This window comes from Adiantum capillus-veneris, chromosome 7 (genome assembly GCF_014529385.1).
Source record: "Adiantum capillus-veneris isolate H3 chromosome 7, ASM1452938v2, whole genome shotgun sequence".
Classification (NCBI taxonomy): Eukaryota; Viridiplantae; Streptophyta; class Polypodiopsida; order Polypodiales; family Pteridaceae; genus Adiantum; species Adiantum capillus-veneris.
In genome coordinates, this window is record NC_140937.1 from 19,373,371 (window position 1) to 19,382,942 (window position 9,572).

Here is a 9,572-nt window from a genome sequence, read left to right on the forward strand (position 1 = left end):
TAAGGATTCTTGGACGTAGTGTGGTCTACAATTCAAATTTTCTAAAAAGGAAACCGATACTCAAGATGGCATTTTTCTAAGATACAAAGTTGAGGGTAGCAGATACGAGGTGCCAACAAGGAGCTGTTGTTGCTAGGGTGTAGATGGTAGCTTCTTCGTCGACTTTGTCTTTACTATTTATGTTCACTATGAGTTGGAGAGAGGGAGTTAAGAGTTTTGGCATCTTAAGTGAACTATCCAATGTGATCCCATTATTTATTTTACTTATTTGTCAAAGACTGGGTAGGGCAATTTACTAAGATTGGTATATATGCAATCCCTTGCCTCCATTGTATTACACATTCAATTATTCATTGCCGGTTCAAGAGACACTCTCTCTCGTTCTCTCTCTCTTCCTCTCGTGCTTACTCTCCTTGGTCTCTACGCTTCCACATCATCGACTTTAACAGGTCACAAAGCATGTGAGCAAGGCCGTCTATTTTGTGCGCTTTCTTAGCCGGAATTGCAGTGCGCAATCATTGGATGCTGACACCTCCACAAGCAAAATGTCAAAGTTCTAAATCAACACCTGGAATATTCAGAGGCCATCAACAAGCTACAGTAAATCATTGCTTCCCAAATCAGGGTCTAGAATGTATCCTACAATTGGCACATCAACGGTCAGAAGGAAATCCAACAACCTCCAAGCAACGTGCACCAAGTCAACAGCAAGAATTGCTGCCAACTCAACGCACAGAATGTGTTCACAGAGCTCACTATCAGCACCCTCTCCAATTGCTAAAATCCATCCTGGATTGTGAAGGCCAGGAATGGTCCATGATTGACCATTCCAAGCAATACTAGTCCCTCCAATGGCTCCCAGCCTCCGCCGGTTGCAATCATGTAGAAGCAGTACTACAAGGAATAGTCACCCAAGGACCATTCTCTACCCCACGATGCCATCATTAGTCAAGGGCTCTTGGGGGAACATGTCACTATTTGCGATGCCTTTAGTCGTCATGTGCAGCCCATGTGGTGCACACAAGGCAGGGCAAGATGCTATCCATTTGATTGCACTCATTATGTTCAAAATGGGCTGGCCAATGAAGCTTTAGGTTGTTTCTACCGGATGCAATATGTAATCACTTCTGGAAGGCATGCAATATTATACAAGGTGACAACAGAAATCATAACCATCTCTTTGGCAATAATACACGTCTCTTTTTGCTGCAGCTGATACAATTCTTCGATTGACGCAATTCTTTGATTGAGTAGCTAATTGATAATGTGCTGGGTAATAACACTATATGTATAATGCTAGACATAGCCAACTTGCTGTCTGCACAGACCTGATGTGCTCACAATGGTCTCGCATACAGAAATAAAACCAAAAGCACAGGCAAAGATCAGAGAGCCGAATACTTAGCAATCTCATCGTGAATTTGTTAGCTCCTGTCTACTTCCATAATGCCACATTGTAATGCAAGCATAGTTGTGACTGCATTTGGAGAGAAGCCTAAGATAAGCAGAAGGTTCTTGCAAAAAACAGTACCAACTCTTGTGCAGACAAGTAAGATCACGTTCTAGTTTGATGTCAATATGCAAAAGGTTATTTTGGTCCTGCTTCTGTCCGCCAGAGATTGTTGCCCAAACAAGAAAATTGCCAAGAGCTTTCTGTGCTTTCTTCTGTCCAAGGACAACAGGCTTTGATAAATGCCCTCACTACTTCATAAGCAGGGATACTCACGACGATCACATAGAGTTTTCTGTGGAGCACTATACATGACATTGCAAATTACTTCCTTGAAATAATCAAACAGGTGGTGACGCACAGGTACTGCAACCTTGGTGGTGCTTGTGGGGTGAGGTGGATAAATTCGAGTGCAGATGGCGTGCAAGGTACACTACTGCAGCTGGGGATGGCATCTGTACACTTGGATCCAATCCAACCACCTGAAGGTACTTTCATTTGTGGCTGGTAAAAGAGCATCCAGCACCCCTGCAGGGCAGGACTTTGGAGGAGCTGATTCAACACAAATTGCAGCTTTCAAGAGCATCGAGTGAGAGGAGATATTAAACTGCTCCACTATCAGGCTGAAACGTTTAACTAATGAGTCCTGTACAATAAAACACTAGTTTAGCATCTCAACAAGCATCTAAACCTATTTCCATGAGCTTGCATTTACGATTTTTCTTACTTCTAAAAATGATGGCAGCATAGAGAAAATCATTCTCTTCCATTCTTCAAGCTGTAAAGGTAGTATATCCTTGGCAGCACAGAGAAAGGCTGCCACAGCCATAGATAAAGACTTGTAGGCAAGAAACCTCGTATCTGCACCACATACACAAGCCTTCAAAACCAATGCTTAATAAGGCAAAATGATGCACTCTCACCTTGCGACGCACAGAGAATCAACTCACTGATACGAACTAGAATAGCTCAATAGAGAGCTCGACCGGGATTTCCAAAAAGTCTGCACTTGCAAAGAAAGTAATCCACATAAGAAAACGATGTTTCAGAGCTCGCACACCATTCAAGAGTGTTTGAGTACTAGTAACTCCATCCTCTGTATGGTTTGAGGTTCAAAGAGTGCAACCTTAATATGGCCCAATATCAGAATGTTGACAAATTGCTGGAATCTTCATTACCTCTCCAAGAGCATGCTACCACTATGAGTTCAACCGCTATATACTCACTCGTGCAAACATGATTCTTCCTGCAAAATATATAGCACATAAAGTGAGCCCTCGATTTTCAAAAGTTAAAAACATGGGGCAATCAAGGTAACTAAACAGTTATTACCTCCATAACAATGACGCCTAGAAATAGAATAGCAAAACTTCAAGCATGAAAATGATACCTGAAGTTCAAAACCTATACGACCTCTACTTCGTCCATCTTTGCCGCCAGAGAGAGACATACAACAGAAGTTGTATCATCGGAGAATTCCCCATCTGCAAATTAAATTTGAATAAAGCTTGCCCATTCAAACTCAAAATAAAGCATTTCATTTATACAGATCATCCAAATGAACTACCAGAAACTGGCAGCGGCAAAGGAAGCGATCAAGATAGTTGATAAAGAGGGTAGGGTGGCTGTCAGTGGGCCAAAATTGTAAAAAGCCCAAAACTTTCTCGCAAACCTTGCTAAGTTAATTAGAAGTGCAAGACTCTTGCAGAAGCAAACAGGCAAGACTATGAGGAGTGCGGGCAACAAGGAGTACAAAACACGATCAAACGAGGCCACAGTGTGCCCTACATATTCAGCAGATAATGCACAACTGTGTTTGGAAAAAAGCTTGATTATTTCAAGGTCCCCTCTGGAATCTATCCAGCAGCGGCTATGATGATGGCGAGAGGGGCTCTCTAACCGAGGTGTCTGTGTCTGCATGCACCGTACGGCTTGCATGTTCTGCCCTATTGCTTTCCCCTTTTCCATCTGCGCTTGCCACTGAGCTTGTCGTCCTCTCACTCTGTCGTGAACTCACCCCCTCTCCCTTTCCGGGGCGGCGGGGGGAACCCATGGAACTTCATGAAGCTCTCCGCAACGGCCTGGTCCATTCTGTACAGACCAGCCTTAGAGCTAAGGCCCACCAAGCCCTCATTTCCTGCAACCCACTATATCAAGCGCTACCTATTGGGGAACCCCATGGAACTTCATGAAGCTCTCCGCAACGGCCTGGTCCACTCTGTATAGACCAGCCCTAGAGCTCAGGCCCACCCAGCCCTCATTTCCTCCAAGCCACTATATCAAGCGCTGCCCATGGGGGTTGCTCCCATCTCCACAGAGGCAGGGCAGGAGAATGTGTAACACACATGGACACTCCAAGTCGAGAACCTACCACGCCACCACAAACTAGTCTTGCTTGGTGGGCCTTGCTATACAACATCTATAGGATACCCTCAAGACTATATACACATGCACATTTAAGAAGCGCGTTCATGGGATCGACGGCGCGGAACTAGGGCGCGATCGGCGAGGCGATCTGGATCATTCGCGTGGCGGGGCCAGGCTCGGGTAGGAGGTAAACTCGGGCAACGAATGGCGGGACGACGTGGCCTCAGGCGACGAGGTGCCACGTGGATAAAGGGACAGGTGGGTGGCCGGGGCGGCTTTTCGGTTGCTCTTGCAGCTACAAGGCAATGAGAGCTTCGGGGAGCTTGATGGTGCTTGGAACGAGTCCGAGGGGGGAGCGGTTGGCGCTTCAGATGGAAACTCAAGTGATATGGATGAGGTGGAAGAGTTCTTTGAAGAGCATCAAAGTGGGTGTTTGGATGCATTTGCTTTTGCATCAACTAGGTACTTTGCTTTTGATAGACAAACATACGGGCTTATGATAGCTTCTATCAAAAGTGGCCAAACGATTACCATAAGTGCTCTCAAAGCCCATGACAAGAGAGGTGTGCTAGACTTGAAAAAATGGGCAAGAATGAGGGAGGATCTTCGTGTCTTGTTATTGGGAATGGAAAGTTGATTGCATGTATAGAAGATTGGGAAAGCATTGTTTCCGCATGCCACTCAAACTACCATTTATGCTTGCGGGCAACGATGGCATCCATTGCATGTACATGGTGCACAAGTATTAGACATCATGGAATCCCACTTGCTTATGTGAAGGAGGTTTTGGACTTGTGTATTTGTGCATCGTTGCCCGGGTTGGGGGAATTGGAGAGCCATGACACCACTTCCACAGAAAATTGCCCGGATTTACAAGACAGACAAAAGAGTCCCGGCAAGGATGAAGGCGGTGTTGAGGAACATACAGCGCTGATGGATGATATTCAAAATGTGATCAACGCTATTGCCATCAAGCACAAGGCTAGATTGGTAGAGCGGCAATCATAGTTGTCGAGGGGCTTCATTCAACTTGTGTGTCATCGCAATGGGGAGGCACGAAGAAAGGGCCACGATCATCGAAGACTGCGCACATCAAAGAAGTGTGGATGCCCGTTTACTATCGTCATTCAACGCGTCTATGATATAAAGGAAAGTGTAAGGATAAGGGTTCATGTTGGGCACAAAGGTCATGTGCCGGGATCACGTGAGGATCTTTATCACTTGCCGGTGCATCCTACTGTGAGGAAACGATGCATGGAAGATTTGTTTGACGTTGAAACATGTCGCCATGTCGCAAAGATGAGTGTCTCCAAGGAGCTATTTCACTTCAATATGGCATTGCCGATAGAGCAAGTGTCACATAGATTCTTCATGATACCAAAGGAAATTCAAATGATGGCATATCAGCTCCGGTCCGAAGGTAAATAAAGCCCTGAATGTCTCCTTGCTGGGATAATCATAGGTTTGTATGGGCTTATCTGTCATGGTGCCTGGGTTTATTTTGGGGTAGTGCCTGGGTGTATTTATTATTTTGCCTGGGTTTATCTGTCAGATTCATTTAAGACTTGAGTTTAATTGACTGCTTTTGTTTAGGGAGGCTAGGAAGCAATGACTGGTCTTCAATGTACTAGGAGGCTCTAAAATTAAAAGAGCAAAACAAAGTTCTCTATTGTCAACCCTACAACCCGGATGCCTTCGATGAGATGGAAAGGCCATTCATACTCATTATTCAGGATGATTGGATGCTCGGCATGTGCTTGCGTTTCTCAACAAGCAATGCTTGGGCAATAGACTCCACATTCAAAACAAATGTTTTTGGGATGCCACTCTATGCAGCCGTATTGCCAAATCAAAATGGAATTGGTTTACCCTTGTGGTTTATGTTGTGCACACATGATGTAGGAACATCTCAAGAAAGCATTGCTTTGCAAGTGACACTAAGGCTTGTGTTCCACAGAATGAACAACATTCGCCCTCGAGCATTGGTGATTGACAAGTGTATGACTTCATTATTGGCATCAATAAAGTTGTTCATGTTGATCAATCTTGTTGGGAGGTGGACAAAGATGGGACAACTCAACAAGTTGCATGTACCGTCTTGCTATGTTGGTTCCATACCAGGAAAGCATGGGTGGAGCACTTGCTTCCACAGGTTTGTAATATGGTTTTGTATATGTGTACGTGGGTTTATCTGCGTGTTAGAGGTTTATCTCTTAGTGCTTGGGTTTATCTGTTAGTGCCTAGGTTTATTTGTCAGTGCCTTGTTTTATCTGTCTATGCTTGGATTTATTTGTTTGTGCCTAGGTTTATCTGTCAATGCCTGGATTTATTTGATGGTGCCTGGGTTTATCTGTCAGTGTCAGGGTTTATCTGTGAGTGCCTTGGTTTTTCTGTGTGTGAGAGCTTATCTGTGTGGACCTGGGCTCATATGGGTGAACTATAGATTATCTCGTATATGTTTCTTGATATGCCTGCCCACTTTTTTTGCAGGCTCCTAAGGAGATGCGTGAAACCCTATATGCATCAATGGAAAATCTAATGCAATGTGGTACAGAGGACAACTTCGAGGCTCGGTATGCCCAGTTGTTGATAGAATGTGAAGGCCACCCTAATATTGTAAGGTATATTTGCAATGGTTGGGCCGCAAAGACATGCATCTGGAGACGAATGTGGCCAAAATACGGTCGTTTATTTCCACATGGGCATGGGGACACTACCAATTTGGTCGAGCGACTATGGCAATATGTGAAATACACGCTTCTAGATGCAAGGATCAATCGATCAGCCTTGGATTTATTGCATGCCTTGGTGGGTGACTCCAACACCAGGACACGAATGGGTGGCACTGCTATCGAGTTCTTTCGTCAGAAGCAAGAGATTGGTATAATATTTTCTTTTCATATTAATCAAAGCAAAGGAAATGGGTTTTTCTATGACTGCCTAGTAGGATTATTCGTTTGCATGAAGACTTGCCTTTGTGCCGGGGTTTATAGTATGGTATAGGTTTATATGGTTGCCTTGGTTTATCTGTGGCTAGATTGCTTCTGAAGCTGATCACTGTATATTTTGTGTAGTTGACTCTGGAAAGCACAACATTTATGGAAATGATCGGCTACAGACCACAAGACTTGCACTAGGTGAAGAAATCTTAAGGAGATATGCAAATGACCCATCGACGATTCAAGTTATCGATGAAGCTGCACTCTTATTTAAGGTCTTGAGCATGTCATCCACAAGGACATGGTATCAAGTTAGTATACAGTCGGCATATTGTGACTGCCCAGATTGGTTTAGACTGCAAGCATCTGTATGGAATGCGACTCATCTTAAGGGACTTCTTTTCTCATATTAGCCATATTCTACCCATCATTGACACAGCCCGAGAGCTAGTCATGGAGCACGATCCTGAACAGTTTGAGGATACTACCATCGATGTAGAGCCTTCTCCAACACAAGTTTTGACCCAATGCATTGACGAGCTAAAAGCAATCTTGCACAACATTGAAGAGGGCATTCCATCATATAGTGACTCAAAGATCTTGTCATTGGTGGGGCAAGTGCGAGCACTGGCATATGTTGGCCTCTTTGCTCAAAGAGCACCCATGGAGATCGATTTGCCCAAGAAGGGAAGTGTAACACAAGTACACGCACATGTAACTGCCACTCGACTTGGGCGTGGCCAACCTAGGCCAGAAGGAGTAAATATGCAAATCACGGTGCCCACACGGCCTGCTAGACAAACGGGTGCCTTGCGACATAAGCATCAAAGGGGCCGTAAGCGAGTTCGGTTTGCTTCACAAAGGTGGGTTTACTGTCATCATTGTTGCACAAAGACTTTCTTGGTGGACGAGGGGGTCGATACATGCCACACTTGCAATGCATTGTTGCCTATGACTCCATGGCTAAGAGCTCAAGAAAAGCTAGGAGCATTGATAGGCCGACAAGCCTTGTTGTTTTATGGGTCTAATGCTTATGAATGCCTTGTTACATTCGTGGTATGCGGACCAAACAATGACGATGAGCGTTTGTTTGATCTGAAGTTCAATGATGGGGAAACCATGCATGGAGTATTGGCATCAGCTTATCGAATTGTACTTTTGTAAAACCCTGCAGTAAACATCTTCCTCTTGCCTTGCTGTTTTGCCCGGGTTTATCTGTATCCCATGTTTGGTTATTTGTACTATTTTTGGACCTCTCAATCACCTACCATATCTTTTCACCTGAAACTGAGCAGTAAACATCTACCTCTTGTCTTGCTGTTTTGCCCGGGTTTATCTGTATTCCATGTTTGGTTATTTGTACTATTTTTGGACCTCTCAATCACCTACCATATCTTTTCACCTAAAATTGAGCAGTAAACATCTGCCTCTTGTCTTGCTATTTTGCCCGGGTTTATCTGTATCTCATGTTTGGTTATTTGTACTATTCTTGGACCTCTCAATCACCTACCATCTCTTTTCACCTGAATAAGTCAAGTTTTAAACTTATTATTATGGTGGTAAAGGAGTGGACGATTCTTACTTTGTACAACTTGATAGGCTTTTTGTTTTTCTTTCAATCATCCTTATACCTGTTTTGGGTTTTGCTCAACCTATCGGCACTACTTCTTGTCTTGTGATGGAGAATTTTGACTCATTACCTTCCCTAAAATAATTTTCAATACCTCTGCTTTATACACTTAATTCCATACCTATTTTAATTGACCATGGGCTACCTCTTTATGTGGCAGTTCATTCTTGATGCCCTCTTAGGATTGTATTTCTTGTGCAACTATTAGGTGTATAGTTTTTCTCAACTTTGATAGAGATTGCAGTGTCTATATAGCTAGATTTAAGTTATACAATAATAATTTTTTATGTTAATATTAAACTAATTAGGTTCAAACACACACACACACACACACACACACACAGAGACTATCAACATAGTTTAGTTGTAGAAATGTACGTGATGCAAGTGGAGAAGAGATTTGTCCTTCTAGTATGATTGTCTTATACTCTTGGCAGCATCTTCCTTTCCTCTTTCTACCATCATCATTGTGGATTTTCACTACAAGCACTAATACTACTACCACTACTAATAGCTTAGGCACAATGGCAATGCCAATGTTTTTTTTGAAACTTGTCCAAGGAAAACCAAATGCATGACTAACGCACCAAAACATAAAACACGATGAGGCCTCATAAAACATTGGATGAGTTTTCGTGTGTGTGTGTGTGTGTGTGTGTGTGTGTGTGTGTGTGTGTGTGTGAGAGAGAGAGAGAGAGAGAGAGAGAGAGAGAGAGAGAGAGAGGGAGAGGGAGAGGGAGAGAGGCTTTCAAACCATATGGTGAAATTTGCCATGATACCAAACAACACAGCTTGCAAACACAGCTTTCACACATACCATGGATGTCTAGCCAAGGCACACTATTCAAACTATGAAGCAACTTAATTTCATAGCTTAAGCCAAGAGAGAGAAGGGAAAGCCAACACATTGCATGCTAGAGCTGATGAGTATGTGATGCAAGTTCATACAAACAGCATTTTGATAACCGATAAAGTAAACCCGTTACACGTATCAACCCAGTCAATCCATAAACCCAGACTTAATTTAACATCCGAACATGTAAACGTGGATAACATGTCAAACCAAAAAATTTGTTTTAACCACCTAGCATAAGCCAAGGAGAGAATGAAAACTTCACATTCCATGTTAGAGCTGATAAGTATGTGGAACAAAATCATACAAACGACATAGTCACTCAAAACAATC

At 43.4% G+C, this 9,572-nt stretch overlaps 1 protein-coding gene across 3 annotated transcripts; it reads right to left on the reverse strand.

Annotated features, from left to right (window-relative positions):
- Positions 1-1,218: 1,218 nt before the first annotated feature.
- On the reverse strand, positions 1,219-3,846 carry LOC147453519 (uncharacterized). 3 transcript variants are annotated; one of them, XM_086515694.1, is made up of 8 exons: positions 3,204-3,846; positions 3,018-3,075; positions 2,899-2,934; positions 2,841-2,854; positions 2,629-2,696; positions 2,374-2,409; positions 2,178-2,311; positions 1,219-2,096 (listed from the first exon to the last, which is right to left on the reverse strand). In XM_086515694.1, exons 1-8 carry the CDS (start codon positions 3,416-3,418, stop codon positions 1,884-1,886), a joined length of 774 nt encoding a protein of 257 aa, XP_086371820.1. In that variant the 5' UTR covers positions 3,419-3,846; the 3' UTR covers positions 1,219-1,883. The 3 variants fall into 3 exon arrangements, 1 of the variants encoding a protein (XP_086371820.1); XR_015188541.1 differs by lacking the exons at positions 1,219-2,096; positions 3,018-3,075; positions 3,204-3,846 and having other exon boundaries at positions 2,183-2,453; positions 2,841-3,012; XR_015188542.1 differs by lacking the exons at positions 1,219-2,096; positions 3,018-3,075; positions 3,204-3,846 and having other exon boundaries at positions 2,183-2,453; positions 2,577-2,696; positions 2,841-3,012.
- Between the last annotated feature and the right edge of the window lie 5,726 nt (positions 3,847-9,572).